The sequence below is a fragment of the Mus musculus genome, chromosome 2 (assembly GCF_000001635.26).
Source record: "Mus musculus strain C57BL/6J chromosome 2, GRCm38.p6 C57BL/6J".
Classification (NCBI taxonomy): Eukaryota; Metazoa; Chordata; class Mammalia; order Rodentia; family Muridae; genus Mus; species Mus musculus.
The window spans coordinates 31,586,688-31,606,109 of NC_000068.7; the positions used below are offsets into that span (position 1 = coordinate 31,586,688).

General features: G+C 46.8%; 1 protein-coding gene across 13 annotated transcripts in view; it reads left to right on the plus strand.

The window, feature by feature from the left end:
- Fubp3 (far upstream element (FUSE) binding protein 3) overlaps positions 1 to 19,422 on the plus strand; it is a 44,884-nt gene that overhangs the window by 14,045 nt on the left and 11,417 nt on the right. For 8 of the 13 annotated variants that reach the window (XR_001783040.2, XR_001783041.2, XM_006498126.2 and 5 more), the window contains exons 3-11: positions 5,776 to 5,809; positions 8,156 to 8,205; positions 8,563 to 8,634; positions 9,907 to 9,964; positions 11,851 to 12,013; positions 13,766 to 13,864; positions 16,524 to 16,628; positions 17,927 to 18,029; positions 18,556 to 18,656. Coding sequence is in view for 11 of the 13 variants with exons in the window: in XM_006498126.2 (XP_006498189.1) it covers positions 5,776 to 5,809; positions 8,156 to 8,205; positions 8,563 to 8,634; positions 9,907 to 9,964; positions 11,851 to 12,013; positions 13,766 to 13,864; positions 16,524 to 16,628; positions 17,927 to 18,029; positions 18,556 to 18,656 (785 nt within the window). In the remaining 2 variants the exon portion in view is untranslated. The remainder of the gene's footprint in view (positions 1 to 5,775; positions 5,810 to 8,155; positions 8,206 to 8,562; positions 8,635 to 9,906; positions 9,965 to 11,850; positions 12,014 to 13,765; positions 13,865 to 16,523; positions 16,629 to 17,926; positions 18,030 to 18,555; positions 18,657 to 19,422) is intronic. The other 5 variants (XM_006498127.2, XM_030251754.1, NM_001363079.1 and 2 more) reach the window with 2 other exon arrangements.

Below are 19,422 nucleotides of genomic sequence, written 5' to 3' on the forward strand. Positions count from 1 at the left end.
TTGTGAGCTGTCATATGGGTGCTGGGAGCTGAACCTGGGTCCTCTGGAAGAGCAGCTAATGCTCTTAACTTCTGAGCCGTCTCTCCAGATGCTGAGATGACTTCTTCAGCCTGCTTGGTCCTCCAGGAGGGTGTCAGCTTAGCTCACCAGGCCTGCCTCAGCGCCTGTCTTTTTGAGGCAGAGGTGGGAATCAGGCACATGTAGCTCCAGCAGTCACACACACACATCACACTTTATTGTATTTGTGCTGTATGTGAGGTTGTGTATAGAGATCAGAAGGTTCTTCTTAACATTTATTTGTGAATCTCAAGGATCAAATTAGGTCATCGGGCCATATATATCAAGTGCCGCTTTTACCCACTGAGCCAGCTTGCTTAACCGTGGTCCTAAACTCTCAAACCCTTCACTTCTGAATGCTGTTAGCCACATGTTCTCCAGCTTTGGGAATACATCTTTGACATTCTGTTGATTCAGAAATCTCTGCTTTTAACTGCAGTGCCTTTCCTGTCAGACTTTTGTACAGCTGCAGCTATAGCCTCTCTGTGGAGCTGTCTAGCTTATTAGGCTTCTCTCCTAAGCCCCAGACAGGTCCAGCTCCTCCTGACCTGGCTGTCAGCCTCTGTCTCTGCAGAAGCCTGCTCACCGACGGCTTCTTTGCTCTGCCTGACTCTAGTCCCCCCAGCTCAGCTGGTACTTTACTGTTTGGTGTTATAGAGTCAAGGTTGTTGTGACCTCCTTCTAGAGACAAACCCTTATAGCATTGGGGAGCTGGGTGGGTTGTGGCTAATGAGCCCTCTATCATGAAATCATCTATGAGGGGCATATCAAGACCCTCTTAAGCCAGGCGTGGTAGGGCATGCCTTTAATCCCAGCACTTGGGAGGCAGAGGCAGGCGGATTTCTGAGTTCGAGGCCAGCCTGGTCTACAAAGTGAGTTCCAGGACAGCTAGGGCTATGCAGAGAAACCCTGTCTCGAAAAACCAAAAAAAGAAAAAAAAAAAAAAAAAAAGAAAGAAAAAAAAAAGACCCTCTTATAGGCTGAGCCTGTAGCTCAGTAGTAGAGCTGGACTGAGGCCCTGGGCTCAGTCCCTAGCACTGCCACAAAAAAGAAAAGAAGTACTTTTACTTTTAAAACTATCACTCGGGGCTGGAGAGATGGCTCAGTGGTTAAGAGCACTGACTGCTCTTTTAAAGGTCATAAGTTCAATTCCCAGCAACCAACCGCATGGTGGCTCACAACCATCTGTAATGAGGTCTGAAGCCCTCTTCTGGGGTGTCTGAAGATAGCTACAATGTACTTACATATAATAAATAAATCTTTTAAAGAGAGAGAGAGAGAGAGAGAGAGAGAGAGAAAGACTCCCATGTTTTTTTTTTAAAAACAAACTCATGAGTAAGTTAAATCCTATGTCCATCAGAACTAGTTAGTATACACATTAAAACAGTGTAAGCCTTCACTATCATCACATTGGTCCTTAAAAGGGCTGGGTGTGGTGATGGCCTCAGGCCACTGCTCTTCACTCAGTCTTACACTGTTGTTCTTGGGTCAGGCCTTGGCTTTAAGGTACACTGGGAAAGGGGTGCAGGTTTTTATTCATGCTTGACTCTTAAGCATCCAAATGGCCCTATGTGATGGATGAGGAATAACAGAAGTGCTATTACAGGATGGAGGTGCAGCTCAGTGGTCATACACTGGCCTAGTGTGCAGGAGAGTCTGGGCTCCATCCTCAGCACCTTCTAAACAGTGATCTGAAAGTACCAGGATAAACAAGAAAGTCCATGTGGATCCAGGCAGCTTGGATGAGTGTGCAGTGTCCTGTGCTCTGCCCTAGAAGGCTGCTAATGACAGCATCTCCCTGGCAATGGGACAGTAGAGATGGTGGAGGCAGTGCCTCATGTAGCTGCTGCTGCTGGCCTTTTCTGCTCATGAGCAAGCAGGAGTGACACTGAGACAAACTTGAATTTGCACTTTTTGATGATAGCTTCAAACTCCTGATTCTTTACCTCTAAAGCGATGGGCTAGCTGGCATATTCCTAACTCATTTTCACTTTTGTTTGTTTGTTTGTTTGTTTGTTTGTTTGTTTGTTTGAAGATTGCAGACTAGTTTATTCCAGTCTGAGAGAAACTGCCAGACTTGTAGTTTGTGACTCTCAGAGCTGTTAGGAAGAAGATGTGGGAGAGGAAGAAAGCACTACACCTTTTTAGTTAGGATTCAGAAGAAACTTACATGTTGTATGGGGGTGTGAGGGGTGTCGTTGAAAGAGAATAAGAAACCTGAGCGTCAGGACAAGCATGCTTAGGATTTGGTCACGATCCAAAGAAGGGGTTGGGAGCTGGGCAGAACCTACCCTTGTTAAGTTAGGAATTAGGAAAGAAGGCAAGCTCAGTAGTGAGGAGCTATGAAGCAGTTGCCTATTCTGTCTTTGTTGAGAGTGTCACCAAATACACCAGGCAGGCCTGGAACCCTCAGTTCTCCTGTCTTCACTTCCCTTTTCTCAGTTCTCAAAAATAAGTCATTGGAGGCCAAGCATGATGGCATACACCTTTAATCCCAGCACTAGGGAGACAGGCAGACAGATCTCTGTGAGTTCAAGATCTGCCTGGTTTACATGGTGATTTCCAGGACAGCCAGTACTCAAAAATAGAAGACAAACAAAAAGTAGTTGGCAAAGCCAGTAACAGATTACTTGCTCAAGATCTTCCAGCTGGGTTCAGCCAAGGTGTGTTGTCTGGGACAGGAGTTGGCTGTGTGGGACACAGGAAGCCTTTGTGTCCCCCTTAACCACCTGGGCGTCACTGACCTTAACTGAGACTGGGAAAGGGCTGGTTATAATCAGAAGACAGCCAAAGGGAGGCCACAGGGAGGAGTGATAACACTCTGCGGCGGAGGGCTGGGTAAGAAAGCACCTGCTGTGAGAACAGGAGGACCTGCCTGGAGTCTGGGCTCTGGACAGTATCTAGTCCCAGCATTCCCCAGGAGCATGGAGGCCTGTTAGCTGTAGTATACAGTTGTATACTCCAGTGCTGACCTCAAGTCGTCATCTGAACCTCCAGGAAGCCCCCACTGCACATAAAGGTGCTCTTGCACACGGGTAGACTTAAAACAAAAACTGAGAAGGAAACCAGGCATGGTGGCGCACGCCTTTAATCCCAGCACTTGGGAGGCAGAGACAGGTGGATTTCTGAGTTCCAGGACAGACAGAGCTACACAGAGAAACCCTGTCTCAAAAAACAAAACAAAACAAAAACCATGAAAACAAAACAACAACAATAAAAACCCCTGAGGAACTTGGTTTTGGTTTTGCTGAGTATAAAAGTCCTGCCATTTCTCTTCTGGTAGGGCTGCACTCTGGAATCTGCCCAAAGCACCTGGGGTAGGGAAAGGGACAGATGAATATTAAAGTTGTTGCTTGTTATAAAGTTAGGTTTATTGTCTAGGGATACTTTGTTAGCAATTCTTTGCAGAAAGAAAAACAAGGAAAGGGTATGCTTAGCACCATACTTTTTTTATTTCAAGATTATTGCTGAAGCTAGCAGGCTGTTGCTTTCCTCAGAAAGAACGTCTTACATTGTCAGCTACCTCATGTCTAAGAAGTTGATTTCCCCTCAGCATCCCAGGTAGTTTCCATTGTGTGGGGTTCAGGGTCAGTGAGAATGACCCTGTGTGAGCCAGTGTGCTGGAATTAGCTAGGAGAACTCAGAAAGTGAGATGGTAGTGTCCTACGGGCCACCAGGAGGGCAGAGGAGACCTGAAAAGACATGCCATTTGCCATGTACATTGCCCAACATCCTTTCTCATTGCTGATTTTGGGGTTTTTTTTAGGTGCCCAATAAGATAGATGATTGGAACCACACATGCAGTTCTGTGTTATGCTTGTGTCGAGAGGGGGTAGGGTGGATTTTGGGCTTCTCAGCTTACCTGAGGTTGAGCACTTACTTGGTGGAATCTGGTATTCTCCTTTGGTGCCATGGCCCTTGAAGGCTGTGTATGTGGGAGTAGTGGTGTGTGCAGGTTTGGTTCTAGTGTTTGTGATGCCTCCATGTGTCAGGGAAGCAGTTAGAATAATAGCAGGTGTGAGGCCCACGACATGTACCTTGCCAACAAAAAGGAATTTCAGTTGTGAGCACAGGCTGTCACTGAATGCTGTTTAAACAGAAACCCTGGAATATTCCAGTGAGGCTTACACAGTTCTTTGTCACCAAGTCACCCATTGCTGTGTTCCTGTGGCTTCTGTCATAACTGAAGATCATCAGCCTGCAGTGTCTCTGAGCCTGCTCTGCCATGTAGCTCTCAGGACCTTATTCACGTGCAGTGTTTAGTTCTTCTGTATTCAGTGGACTCTTCACCCTCTAGTAGAGGGATTCTGATGGAAATTGGAAAGCTAAACTTTTGAGGTAGGGCTCTCATTATAGCCCAGGCTGCCCTTGACATCTGTGTATATGTAACTGAGGCTGGCTTTACAGGGGTAGAACAGCTGTGCAGCCCCACAAGCCTCTGCCCTTGCCCCTTTCTTTGGTGTGTTGTTTTGTCCCCCTTAGTGGACAGTTCTTGGGCAAAAGCCTATGATGGGGATTCCTTTCCTAATCTGGAGAGTGTCCAGATTTCATGCGAATGGGAATCCAGCACTGGGTAAGGGCAAAGAAAGTTCTAAGAGTCAATTAAAAAACAACTCTATCTCTGAGATAAGCGACTAACAGTGTCCAGCGTCTGTGCTTTGGCTGCAGACCATCATCTTGCTATTGATCCAGATGGAATATGGTTTTTGTTTTTTGTTTTTTCTTGGATCAATAGCTTCAGTGAACTTAGTAGTTTACTTTTGCTGTATTGTTTCTCCTTTTGGAGTATCAGGGTCTGGATTGCACTCCTTTGTCTCTCTATAGTCCTCCAGTGTTCAGAGGATGGCAGGTAACTGGACAGGACGCAGCAGCTCTTAAGCCTTCACTCTTTCCAGATATTGGTGTGCTTCCCCAGAGACACACTTTTGAATGCTTTTTTAGCATCTTGAAAGGTCCGTTCAGTTCTTTACTATTGGTTTGGGTTTATAATCTCCCTCTGTCTGCTGACTATATTTCTTGAACTGCATTTTCCAGAAGAGAAGCAGCATAGAACCATTTCTGCTGATGGCTGGTGAAGGAGGAGCACATCAATAGCTGAGAGACAGAAACCAGATCAGGGAGTCTGACAGCCGCTCTGGGAATGAGATTGCAGAGTCTGTTCTAATAGTGAGAGGCTGTTGCCACTCAACTCTGTGAAATGGGCTAGAGAAGCTGCTGCAGGAGGGCGGAGCCTGGTCTTCTCTGAATTGTTCTGGGTGGGGTAAGGGATGACAAAACAGGGACATATGTGCATGTTCTTTGTAACTACAGCTGCCTTGGAGCAGTCTTCAACTGTGCTTCCATGGAGGTAAATCTGCTCATTTGGTTTTAAAAGAGCAGGAGCGTCCTGAGTATCTTCGTTGGGTTTGGATGCCGGGCAAGAGGGAGAGAGCAGGATTTAGACAGACAGGCTTCCCTCGTAGGCTCTCAGCATGTGGACATACAGATCAATTTCTTATCCTTCGTTCAGCTGGACACTGGGTTAGAGGCTGTTGAGCAAGATGTCCCCTCCTGTTTCATATCACATAACGCATTCATTTCAGCCACTGAGCCTAAATTACTGTTTGCTTTCTTTCTGCCTCCCTCCCACCCCCTGAACAGTAAGAATGTGGGTAAGGATGGAGTTAGTTTATCCGTGCTAATGCTTTGATTTTTCTTTTCTCTTTCTCTTTGCCACAGTAGGTAACCAGTTAGGGGCCTTGGTACATCAAAGGTAAGCAGTGGGTTATGTTTTATTATTTATTGATCATTTCTAATTGTTTATTGATCCACCATCTGCACTGGAGTGTTAGCAAGTCAGAGGTTGGAAGTGTGGGAAGCCAGGGGCTAGATTTTCTTAAGATCCATGGTTCCTGCAGCCCTCTCCAGAACAGTGCAGGCCAGAGGAACAGACTGATCCGAGGCACTAAACCAGCCCCTGTAGAGCCTCAAGAGACTCTGACAATAGAGGAGTTGCTCTCTTCCACTGTAGATTAGATTTGAAAGGAGGGACGGCATTGTCCTGCTGGTTCTGTGGATCTTCCAGTACTCAGATCTTCAGCCTCTTCACAGGAGAAGAATGCATTCTTGGGTGAACAGAGTGTTGGGGGCTTCGAAAGCAAGATGTGCCTGGGATTGAGGATTTGTTGGGAGAATCTTGGCTAAGTGCCTAGTTTCTTCTCAGCTTCTCTTTTCCCCCATAGCCCTCCATTAAGTTGAGGATTTAGATACAAAGACCCTAGGCTTTAAAAAGGCCCATCTGTAAGATAAGAGTATCTGGTCATAGCATCACCCACAGGAAAGGGGAAAGTGCTCCGGGGACTGTGGTCTTCTCTTCTGCAGAGAATGTTAACTGTCAGTTGATGTCCTTAACCTGTGCTGCAAGTGACATAGCTGCTCCCTCCCTGTTGTACATAAAATGCTGGGTCTGTTAACATCACCAACAGTCAGTTAAGTTGGAAGGTTTAGCCTGAATTTCTTGTTTCATTGTTTTGTTTGTTTAATGAGTTAAAATAACTTATGTGAGGTTGTTAGTATGAAATGCTGATAAGCATTTCCTTTTAAGCTGTAATTAGCATGTAACTTTTCCAGGGTGCCTATTCTTAGTGCCTTAGACCAGTTTCTGCCTTTCTTTCCGAATAGAGCCTTTGAGCTGGGTGTGGTATCATATGACTTTATCCTTGCACTTGGGAGGCATAGATGGAATGTTTGAATCCAAGGCAGCCTAGTCTACATAAGAAGCCCCGGTCCAGCCAGAGGTATATAGAGGAGGGTTGGAGGGGAGCTAGAAATTGAGATTGATAGCCAGCGTCATGTATGAGTGCTAGAGAATTGCCCAGCACTGTGGTGTTCTCTATTGTGTATGTTGTTGTGTTAGGGGTCTTGTTGGGATTGGTTTTGTTTTCGGTGCTGGGGATGAGCTTAGGACTGTTGGCAAGCATGCTGTGTAGTCACCTTACACAGGGCTGACCAGTCCTGACATTACCCATTCATAAGCAGACCCAGCTCACGGTTTCATGTACAGGATGCTGAGCCCCTGCCACCGTGCTAAAGTGCATCCTGGCAGGCCTGGCCTCTGCTAGGGGTCGTTGGGCCTTGAGGGCTGGTGGGTGCCAGGTATTGGCCCCATTAGAGTTTCGTGAATGCTTGTATTGCTCCAGATAGGGAGAGACGTGGGGAAAGATCCCTGTGTGCAGGCTGAGGACAGTTCCTGTCATGGTGACGTGGTGGCAGAGCTATTTATGCTGTTGCATTTCTTCTAAGTGCTGCACTCCCCTGAAAATGGACTGTATTCGATCCTTTCCATGATGGGTAAAAATCCAGCTGTGTGAGAAAGGCTTGAAAATGTATGCTTTTCTAAGGTTGTTTTTTGTTTTTTGATTTTTTTTTTTAAAGACTACTTGTATGTAGCATCCCCTAAGGTAAATGTTTAGATTTAATTGCTTTCTGTGGTGCTGGGCAATTGGATATTGTCCACAATACACTGCATGCTACGTTTCTAAGTTTGTGTGAAAGAGCCGATGAAGTCTTTTTTTTTTGAAGGCACCTGATGAACAGGATAGTATTTAACAAAAAAGTCTCTCACAGCACGAGTGAGGCGATTGTGCTGTCCTGCCTTACACTGATTAGGCTCTGCAGGGTGCTGGGTTTCCTGGGCACGTACTATCTTAAAAGACATAGGAAACAGATCAGGAAATCAAAAACGTTGACTGTTTTAATCTAGAGCTCATACCTTAATAAATGTCTTGAAGCTCTTTCCATACCCCAGCAGCTCATTACCTGTCCTGGGCTTGATGACCCGTCTGTTACCTCTGCCAGTCACATAAACGTCTGTCTGTCCAGCAGGCAGCTAGGGAGGAAGCTGGTGGAAGCATCTGGGTGTTTCTGCTTTGGCCGGAGATAGGAGGCTTTGGGGTTCCCAAGGAATGCTTGACCAAAGGGACCCCAAAACGACATTCTCTGGGTGTTTGGGAAAGGCCAAATCAGCAAGCATGATTGATTTAAGCTTTCATCTTGGGGATATAAGTTGGTTGCAGAAGTTTGAATTCTGTCTTTTACTAAAAACTTTCTTTGTTTTTAGGGCAGTAATAACAGAAGAATTCAAAGTGCCTGATAAAATGGTTGGATTTAGTAAGTATTGCCTTTTTCCTTAACTCCTGTCTGTTCTTGTCTGTTAGACTCTCTTATGAGCATGTCACCTGTGGTAGCCTGCTAGGGGGACTGTTGCAGGCATCGTGGTCAGTATCATCTGAACATCAGAGTACTTGGCCACCCCTAGCTATGCTTGCCAAGGCCGAAGTCGTTACCTGCTGTGTGTCACATGCATCGTCTGTTGCTGTGACGTCCATGAGCTGAGAGGACTCCCCAGAGGTTGGCTTATAGTGAGCTGTGAGCAGAGTGTAAATGTTTGCTGAGTTAATTAAGCTATCCATGTGTGCTTATGTGTGCAAAGGGGGGCACCTTCTGACCCTGCTCGTTTCATTGCAGTTATTGGCAGGGGAGGTGAGCAGATTTCACGAATTCAAGCAGAATCTGGGTGCAAAATTCAGATTGCCTCAGGTAAGGGCTACTTTCCTCATAGATTCATTTAGTAGAAATCAGTGTTTGACAGCAGTTTCCACAATCTGTGTCTGCTTTTGGTTAGAAGCTAGGGTAAGTATGTGTGATTGCTGTCTGTTTTGCACTTCTGGGGTTGGACCCCACCTGAGCACCAAAATCAAAAGCCAGCCTGGTAATGAGGTTCACGCCTGCCTCCTAGGGCAACACTCAACTCTGGCCAGTGTGGCCTCCTCCTCCTAACACCTGCTGGCTGGGCTAAGACATATGTTTTCTGCACCAGAATGTGATGCCAGGCATAGTGGGGCCTGCACCCAGCTTCCCTGTACAAGACCATCCTTCCACTTTGTGGGGAGGACAGTAGGGCTCCTGGCTGAGTGGGGGTCAGACACCTTTCTGGACTGCTCAGACATTCTTTCAGTTCTGACCATTTGACGTTGAAAGACACTGGTTAAAGAACAGTTTTATTTGAGTTGTAGTTTTAGTATGTCATCCGAGTGTGTCCTCGCTCCATTTGAGAGGAGGAGAGGTCTGGAGACATTCCTGTAGAGAACGTTCGTCATTTATACAATACTCACTTCAGTGTCTTAAAAGCAGTAATGGCTCTTAGCGATTTGTCTTGAGGATTTTTTGTTGGTTTTTACAGTGCCAGGGAGTAAAAACAGTTTACATACATAGGCTAGGCGAATGCAAGCTCCCTCTTTCAGTGTTTTGAGAAAAGATTTTTAAGGAGTTTTTAGGGTCAGTTTAAAACATATGGGTAAATAAATAAAACATGTGGGTGTTGGAAACAAAGGGTTTTCTCTCCTGTCAAATGGCCCAGAGACCAGTAGCACATCCCTGCTGCCGATTTCTTGGGATGTGAATACAATAAATGCTGTAATCCTGGCGTGTTTATAAAGTCCTGAGTACACCGCAGAGCCGTCTGCAGGCTGGTGACTATGGAGCTGCTCTGCACACAGTGTGAGGGAAACCTGAGGGAGTGACTGCAGTGCTAAGGAGCCTCTGGGCAAGTCCGAGTGAGTGGGGCTTGGTAATTAGGACCAACTCACAGAGCTCTGCTGTGTCCTGCTGGCTCTCTGTGGGACTCAGTCTCTAGGTTGAGAACTAAAGTTCTGTCCCCCAGCAAAGCAAACTGGTCTTTTTGGGAGACTGTGCTTCTGTGGGGGTGGTGTAGGAACCAGCCCCAGAGAGAGACAGTCTACACACAGAGGCAAAGGCACACAGCTGCCTGATGCCCACCAACACACCTCATCTTCTTGATTCTTCTTATAGAGAGTTCTGGGATTCCAGAGAGGCCCTGTGTACTTACCGGAACCCCAGAAAGTATTGAGTAAGTTTGTTTTATTTACTTTTTCCTTTCACTTCTTCTTCCTCCTTCCCCAAGTGAGGAGAAACGGAAGGGCAGTACTGCTGCTGCATACTGTCCCTCTGTGCTGAGTCTGCCCACAGCACACCTCCAGTAGCAGAAAGACCTGGGAGCTTACCACACCACACCAGGACAGCTCTTCTTTTAGCCCAAACACACAAGCCCAGAATGCCTCCTAGCTGTCATGACCTCTCCATAAATCAGGGGCTGAGCAGTGGACACTCATCCTGGCTAATCACACTAATCAGCAACCTCCTTGTTAACACCTCCCATACCTGAACAGACCTGGATCAGAGGATTTGATCACTTTGTGAGCTTAAAAAACTGGGTACCAGGCGTTTTCCCTGGGCCAATTGATCTGCTTACTCTTTTGATGCTTGCGAACCAAGTGAATCCACTGTCCTTTGCTCCACTCACAGAGCCTGTGAACCAGTCAGCAGGTGCCTTGGCCCAACATGTGACATTGCTGTTGGCAAGAGCCCTGATAATTTGCCTTGCTTCCCTGTCCTGATACATGCTTGCTCAGAGCCCTATACCAAACACAAAGCTCATAGACCCACGTACCTCCAGAGGAGCAGGACTGCAGGCTGGAGTGGTTCGCTTTCCCCTTTCGGTCTGTACAGTAGTGTTTGGCTAGGGGACAGGGGAGCTGAGATTATGTCTAGCTCAATAGGTAGGGTTGTTTTATTGTTTCCATTTCTCAGGGAGCCTAGATGGGTTTAAATTCTCTTGTTCTGCTATAACATTGCAAGCGATGAACCAGAATAAATACCACTGGCAGGTGTGCATTATAGGGCAAGCTGGATGGTTGTGCTGGAGTCCCAGCATTTTTTTCCAGCACAGGTTAATCTAGTACACTAGCAAAATACTAAAAAGCTGCTGCAGCTGAGAGCCCATAAGATGATTCTGCACACAAAGGCTCAAGACTGCAAAAGACGGCTCGCCCTTCCTACTCCTAAACGCTCCCACTTTGTGTCTACCCAAGGAGCTCCAGCTTGAGAGTAAGCTTGAGGAGGAATATCTCTCTCCAGCACAGACAGCCTTCTGCTTGATGAATCTGTTTCTCTTACAACAACAACAAATTGTGATGACTTAAAGAATACATTCTGCAAATAACAGCCAGGGAAGATTCTGGTGCAGAAAAGGAAACTGGCCCAACATGTGATATTGTAGGCTGGGTTGTTCGGTTGATACCTTGCAGAAATGAAGACAGATAGCAGGGCTATGAAGCACAAAGTCCCTACTGGGCTGCACCAGTCAGGTGCTCCCTGGAATACAGCTGCAGCAGGATACTGCCCCTTTTGTCCTGAACCACACTGGAGATCCAGACTGAGCTGGAAGTCCTCAAGCAGTGTTGCTGGCAACACGGAGACGTTGGAATTGAGAGGCTGAAGCGTGGCTACTAACCCTTGCTTTCTCCGTCTCTCTCATCGCTCCTTCTCCCCCACCCTCGCTAACAAGTGTGCTGAGTGTCTCCTGTGAGGGTTGTGCTAGATGGGGGAACAGAGGTGGACAAAGGACAAAAGAGCTGCATTGAAGGAGGCAGGGCTCTGAGGATGCAGGCAGGTGCAGAGGGCAGACATGAGGGGTGGGGTCTGACAGTGGCTAGCTTCTGAGACTCCAGGGGAAACTATGCTGTGCTGTGCTGTGCTGTGCTCTGCTGTGTGTTACCTTTGAATTGCAGTACTGTAGCGTGGCGAATGGTTGAGACCTCCCAGGTTATGAGGCAGGAGCAGGAGCTGGCGCTGGATGGAGGGCTGCCTTGACTCCTTTGTGTTTTCCCTGGTACCTAGAACGTCTTAAACAACCATTTAATGCTGGGTCTCTTGTGATTTTTCTCCCTCCCAAAGACAAGCCAAACGGCTCCTGGGGCAGATCGTGGATCGATGTCGGAATGGGCCTGGCTTTCACAACGATATGGATGGCAACAGCACAATCCAGGAACTTCTTATCCCTGCATCTAAAGTGGGGCTGGTCATCGGCAAAGGAGGGGAAACGATCAAGCAGTTGCAGGTGATTTGAGAACCGTTTGGTGCTGCGCTGGGCTGCCCTTGCACACTCAAGAGCCGAGGCTCCCTTACAGACCTCTCTTCGAATGCCACAGGAGTCCTCCTTTTTTTTGTTTTGTTTTTGTTTTTTGGTTTTGGTCTTTCAAGACAGGGTTTCTCTGTGTAGCCCTGGCTGTCCTGGAACTCACTCTGTAGACCAGGCTGGCCTCGAACTCAGAAATCTGCCTGCCTCTGCCTCCCAAGTGATGGGATTAAAGGCGTGTGCCACCACGCCTGGCAAGAGTCTTTCTTTTGACAGGCATGTGCTGATGCTAAGTGTGTGAGGCAGGAGAGATACCATGGGACAGTTTAAGAGTCAGCGCTCCTGAAATCTGCTTCTTGTTAATAATGACCCATGCTCTTAAATATGCTCATTTAGACAGACTAGGGATATATACCTGGAACTTCACCCCTGGGCTGAGGACAGGAGGATCAGGGGTTCAAGATCATAATGAGTTTGAGGGCATCCTTGGCTACATGAGACCTTGGCTTGGGCGGAAGGGGCTTCATTAATAGCTATGGCACAGGCCTGGAGTCTTGGCATTTAGGAGGCTAAGATGGGAAGAAGATTGTATGTTCGAGGCTAGCCTGGACTTTATATAGCAAGATCCTATCTTTAAAATCTGAGCAAACAACTTTAAAAACCTAGTTGTGGCTCAGGCCTTCCTCAGCATCGCAGCAGCACTCAGGAGGCAGAAGCAGGTGGCTCTGTGTGAGTTCCAAGCTAACCTGGTCTGCATTGAAAGACCTCAAGGTAAAAAAGCCTCAAGCGCTCATTACTTTTCAGGGACTCGGGGTCCTGCTCTACAGAGAAGGGAAGTGATGGCCTCCCCGTAGTCAGAGCTGGACAGATACCTAGTCCCTAGGGTCTGTGAGTCACGGTGAAAGAGGCAGCTCTTAGTTGCAGAGCCCTTTATCTGAGGTACCTCTAATCAAGATGCTTGAAAGCTAGAGGGAGGGGAGTGTGCATGCCTTTTTAATTCCAGCACTAAGGGAAGCAAAGGCAGGTGGATCTCTGAATTCGGGGCCACCCTGGTCTACAAAGCTAGTTCCAGGACAGCCAGGATCACATAGATAAACCCTACCTGGAAACAAAACAAGACAGAATATTTGAGATTGGACATCTCCAGCTAAGGCAGTATATATGTTCCCATCCAAACAGCAGCTACACTTGACCCGAGAATGGCTAGTAATACTCCTTGAGTTCAGCTCTGCTGAGTTCTAAACAGACTTCAGAGCTGTGGGGCTTTCACGGGTGATGGCCTGTGTGTCATACCCCAGGCCTCAGACTGTAAAAGGCCCTCCTACAACCTAGAGTAAATTGTAAAAGCTTAGGACTTGGCGTCACAGAACCTACATTTCAGCCAGTTAACCATGAGCCCCTGGGTAGTTTTGGGTGGGGGTGGGGCAGCATTTGATAGCATGGTGGGCACAGGTTGTCATTGCCTCACACGATCAGAACACCTGTTAGTGTGTAGTAGTGCTCAGTAGGAACTATGCCCTAGATAAGAGTAGATTCTGCAGATATGAATAAAGAGGGTGAGCACACTGGGCTATTGTGTCCACGTTCCCAGAAGCCAGCCCAGGTCTAGGTGAGGATCTACCTTGCAGGAGGTGATATATAGACTTACAGTATACTGGCCCAGTCTGCTTCTCGAGGCATCGTGCATTCCCCCCTATGACATTGAAAGCTGTGTGATTGCATGTCCCCCTATAGGAGCGAACGGGTGTGAAAATGGTCATGATCCAGGATGGCCCGCTGCCTACAGGAGCAGACAAGCCTCTCCGCATCACTGGAGACCCATTTAAAGTACAGGTAAGAGTGAACTCATGGGTCAGCTTGGTCTAGCCCAGTGCTAATCAACCTTCCCAATGCTTCCACCCTTTAATACAGTTACTCATGTTGTGGTGACCCCAACCATAGAATTATTTTTGTTACATTATAAATGTAGGTTTGAAACTGTTCTGAATCATAATATAAATATCTGTTTTCCAGTGGTCTTAGGCAACCCCTGTGAAAAGGCCATTCCTCCTTGGGAAGAGGGGTGCTGTGACCCACATAGTGAGAAATGCTGGTCTAACCCAAGTGCTTGTCAACACTTGGTGAAGCATCTTTGGGTAAATACGATGGAGATGTAGTGTGTCTAGCTGTGTCCAGCATCAGAGCCACTGGCTGAATGTGGCCACATAAGAACTGCCACTGCTTCGGATAGTACATGCACTGGTTTTCACGTTGCAGATGATCCTGTGTAACCCAAATTAGGTATACTGTTAGCCTAGCTGGGGGTGCAGATGAAAACAAGAGCCAGAGGCCAGGCACATATTTGTCATCAGGGCAGCTTTCTGAGTTGAAAGATTAGCCTGCTGCTGCTGGTCCAATATGCAAGTGACCTTGGGTATATATTGTCAGTGGAACTACAGTGTATGTCATCTGCAGCTTGTGGCTTTTTTGTTTTTGTTTTTGTTTTTTGAGACAGGGTTTCTCTGTATAGCCCTGGTTGTCCTGGAACTCACTCTGTAAACCAGGCTGGCCTCTAAATTCTCCTGCCTCTGCCTCCCAAGTGCTGGGATTAAAGGTGTGCACCACCATTGCCCGGCAGCTTGTGTCTTCTTACAGCATTTACCTTGTCATGCGTGTTTAAGAGCATTGGAATTTAGGGTGATGGTGGTGCATACCTTTAAAACCAGCACTCAGGACACAGAGGCAGGCAGATTTCTCAGTTCCAGGGCAGCCAGTGCTACACAAAGAAACACTGTCTTGAAAAACAAAAACAACTAAAAAAAAAAAAAGCACTGGACTTGGACACAGTGAAGTTGGCCTCTGGCTCACTTCCCTCCTTCAGCTGCTCTCATTGATGGCACTCAGGAGCAGTGCTGCTGAGAGTTGGGTGGAGGGCCATTGTTAGCCCCCCCTCTCCCTTCAGGCCAGCTGTTCCTAGTGGCCTTCCTCCCCAGAGCTGCCAGCCATCCTTAAAATAAGATTACTGGCCAGGCAGTGGTGGCGCACGCCTTTAATCCCAGCACTTGGGAGGCAGAGGCAGGTGGATCTCTGGGTTCAAGGCCAGCCTGGTCTACAGAGTTAGTTCCAGGACAGCCAGGGCTACACAGAGAAACCCAGTCTTGAAAAACAAAACAAAACAAACAAACAAAAAAAGATTACTGGGTTGGGAAAATAATGAATAAAGTGACTGCCTAGCAAACAAGCATAAGGACTTGAGTTCAGTCTCAAACACCTGTTTAAAGAGAAAGACGCTGGGTATGGATGACACACTTGTTAATCTCAGCTCTGGGGGATGAGAGATAGGTAGATCCCTAGAGCTCTCTGGTCAGGCAGCCTAGCCATGCTTCTTGGAAACCTCTAGGCCAGGGAGAGGCCCTCTGAAAAATCAGGGTGTACAGGGGCTAGAGAGATGGCTCACTGATTAAGAGCACTGACTGTTCTTCCAGAGGTCCTGAGTTCAATTCCCAGCAACCACATGGTGGTTCACAACCATATGTAATAGGATCTGATGCCCTATTTTGATGTATCTGAAGACAGCTACAGTGTACTCACATACATAAAGTAAATAAATCTTAAAAAACAAAAAAACAAGGTGTACAACTCCTCAGGCCTCCACATATGAACCCAAACATAGGTGCACTGTCAGATTGCATCTTGGTTTTTGCTCATCAGTCAGAATTTCAAGTGTGACCTGATGTAACACAGTTTATAGACTGCTAGGGGTTAAGCTGTGGTTTTGTGTGTGATAAAAGTGGTCTACAAACACCTGTGTCCCCAGCCTCTTGGGAAATGTCTCTCGGGAAAACACCCATATTTTATTGACCTCTCTTCGTAAATTTGCAGGGAAATAGTTGACTTTTAAGGTCTTCAGTTTTTTTCCTTTTGTTTGGTTGTAGTGCTAGGCACTAAACTTGAGGTCCTGGGCAGGGTGAACAGTACTAAGCCCGTTAGTTTATTAAAAGCAGTGTAAGTGGATGCACTCCCTTGTGGGAGGGGACAGTGGGTCCATCTCATCCTGTGCAGTCTGTGAGGATCTTCATGAGAGTGCAGGAACTGCCTGGGCTGTGGCTCCTGAGCTCGTTATACAAGCTCCTAGGCTCTGCTCCTCCTGGCACTCAAGTGCAAAAAGCCAAGATCTAAGAGTTCTGAGGGCAGGAGCTGTGTCTGTGGCCTATCCTCCCTGTCCTCTAACTTCAAGGGAGTCTCCACCAAAAGCTCTTGAGGCCACTGGAAGGATTTTCTCCTACTCCTTACCTGTGTTGACCTAGCTGCAGGTAAAGTGAGTGGGCTCTTACCAGTTTGAACCTTAAGAGTCAGAGTCAGATGAAGACCGTGCCTCTAAGAGGCGTCCTGGCATCCTGGCCAGCAGCTGAGCACCTCCACGATCTTGGGTCACGTTGGTCATGATCCTGGCATTTCCTGCTGCTGTTTCCAGGATATCCCCCATTGGTGCCTTTTGGTTTTCTTTGTACAGCAAGCAAGAGAAATGGTTCTAGAGATTATCCGAGAGAAAGATCAGGCTGACTTCCGGGGTGTGCGCAGCGATTTCACCTCCCGAGCAGGCGGAGGTAGTATAGAGGTAAGCTGGACTCACGGGTCAGTGGGCAAACAAGGTTGAGCTCAGAGCCAGCCTGCTTTACAGAACAAACCCCAAGCCACTTAGGGCTACATGTTGGTATGACCCTGTCTCAAAAACACAAGAGTGGGACTAAAGTCACTGGTCACAGTGCTCAGGGATGTGAAGGAGGGACCAAGCATGGAGAGCCAGCTGCATTATGGGGCAGGCCACCCCTTTGCTTTTCAGGTTTGCTTTAAAAATTTACTTGATCTAGAGGTAGGGACCAAAATCCAAGTTTTCTCAGTGATAATATATGTTGTAGTTGTATTAAATCTATAATCTTGCCTTATTGATGAGATGAAATGGTATCAAAATCTGTCTTGCAATTTTCATTTATGCCACAGTATACAAACATCACACTCAGTGCAGTGAGCCAGATTCACAGTGGCCACTCTAAATGAGGCAGAGTAGCAGAGGCAATTGAAGCAAGTGGTATTACTGTTCGGTGGTACAGTGTCTGTGGTGACCAATAGGTACTGAGTCTAGCTGGTGCTGCTGGTGCCTCCACAGAAACATGACAATGGCAGATGCTGTGGCTTGTGCATTTTACCACAGTTTTACAGAGAGAGACTAAAAGGTTGTGGAAGGCCTGGCGGTGGTGGCGCACGCCTTTAATCCCAGCACTTGGGAGGCAGAGGCAGGAGGATTTCTGAGTTCGAGGCCAGCCTGGTCCACAGAGTGAGTTCCAGGACAGCCAGGGCTACACAGAGAAACCCTGTCTCGAAAAACCAAAAGAAAAGAAAAGAAAAGGCTGTGGAAGATTACAGGGATGGCCAATGTGATATATTCGTATGCGTTTCACAGAACTTGGGAGATAAAAATGATCATTTTACATCTTTGCTCTGTAGACATTCCCTTACTTTTATAACCCTTTTTAGTCCAATTTTATACTTCTTCACACAGTTGTGAGCAATATAATTATCAGTCACGGAATTACTCTAAAGAGAAGCCGGCCTTATTATTTTAATTATGGAATTACACTATAATAAAAATGAAGTACTTATTTTTAAATCTTTCCTTTTAAAAGAAAAGGCCAAGAACTCAGCAGTTAGGAGCACTGGCTGCTTTTGCCAAAAGAACTGGGTTCAGATCTCAGCACCCACATGGCATCTCACAGCCACCTGTAATTCAAGCCCTAGGGCATCCACTGTCTCTGTAGGCACCTGTATTCGTGTGCCACATACACACAGTTAAAATGCTTTAGATCTTTACCAAGCCACTTGTGCGGAAGCTCTGACAGGTGATGTCTCTGTGTCTAGGTGTCTGTGCCTAGGTTTGTTGTTGGGATTGTCATAGGAAGGAACGGAGAAATGATTAAGAAGATCCAGAACGACGCTGGTGTGAGGATCCAATTCAAACCAGGTTGGTCTAGTGTGGACCTAGACAATGGGCTGGGTTAACCATGGGTACATTTTCTCTTTCTTTTTCTCTTTGGCAATCTCTTGTTTGCTCCCTGTGTCTTTCCTTGGTTGTATACTAACTTGATCTTCTTTTTGGCCTGTGGTTTCTAGCTCCCTTCCCCCAAGAAATGAAGATTTTATTTAGTATGGCATTTTCAGTTTGTAATTTTGCTAAGTAAGGATTTCTTTACAAAATATCCCTTTTAGGTTTTATTTAATAAGACAACTTACTATCACAAAGAAAAGCTAACATCTTTCATGGTAGGCAAAGATCTGAGTGTTGCTTAGCTGGCCTTGAGCTCGGTGTTGTCGTACCTCAGCCTCCCAAGTGCTGGGTCATGTGTACACGACAGTGATTGGGTGTCATCCTGGAGTGTGTGAAAACACACTCATTCACAGTCCCCATCCATCACACTCGGAGTGTAGACTGTGAAACTCTATTCTTTGCCCTTGGACTTGTCTTTACCCTGTCTCATCTGATTCCACAGATGACGGGATTAGTCCAGAAAGAGCAGCGCAGGTCATGGGCCCTCCAGATCGGTGTCAGCATGCAGCTCGCATCATCAATGAGCTCATTCTCACGGCACAGGTGGGTCCAGCACTCTGGGTCTAGGTGCCCGCCTAGGAACTGATGGTGCGCCCTAGGCAAGCCAGCCAGTGGTGCCCTGACTGCTCAGGCCCCCTAATTAGAGCCCAGATGTTTCTCTGTATCTGCCTTCTCCTACCTATGTGCTTTTCCTTGCTGGCTTGTTACCCCTGCATTTATCACACAGACTCTAGGTTTTCACTACATTTATTTCATGTGTGTGCAGTATATATGTATGTGTGGTGCATACAAGGTATGGCATGCATGTGCCAGTCATTTCTCTAGAGACTCCGTCATGTTCCTCTTGAGGACCAAATTCAGTTGTTAGGTTTGATGGCAAGCATCCTTGCCCACTGACAGTGTCATATACCCTGGGTTTTCTTTTCAGAGGCAGCTATGTCCAGTCTGTGGCCCATAGGCTATATGCGTGCCAACTATAATTAAATAGCCCAGCAGACGATTACAAGCTTAATGTACATTTTAAAATTAGTTTTTAACTTTTGGTTTGTTTGGGTAATTTGCTTTATGTGTATGTTTGCCTGTATGCATGTACACAACATGTGTGCAGTACTCGTAGAGGCTATAGTAGGGTGTTGGATCCCCTGCAGCTGGAGTTACAGGTCATTGTGAGCCTCCTGACATGAGTGCTGAGAACTGAACCTAGGTCCTCTACAAATGCTCTTAGCCACTGGACATTTCTCCCCAATTATGTGGGTCTGAAGCATGAGCTTTGTAGATGGTGATGTCACAGATGCCTGTCAGGACAAAT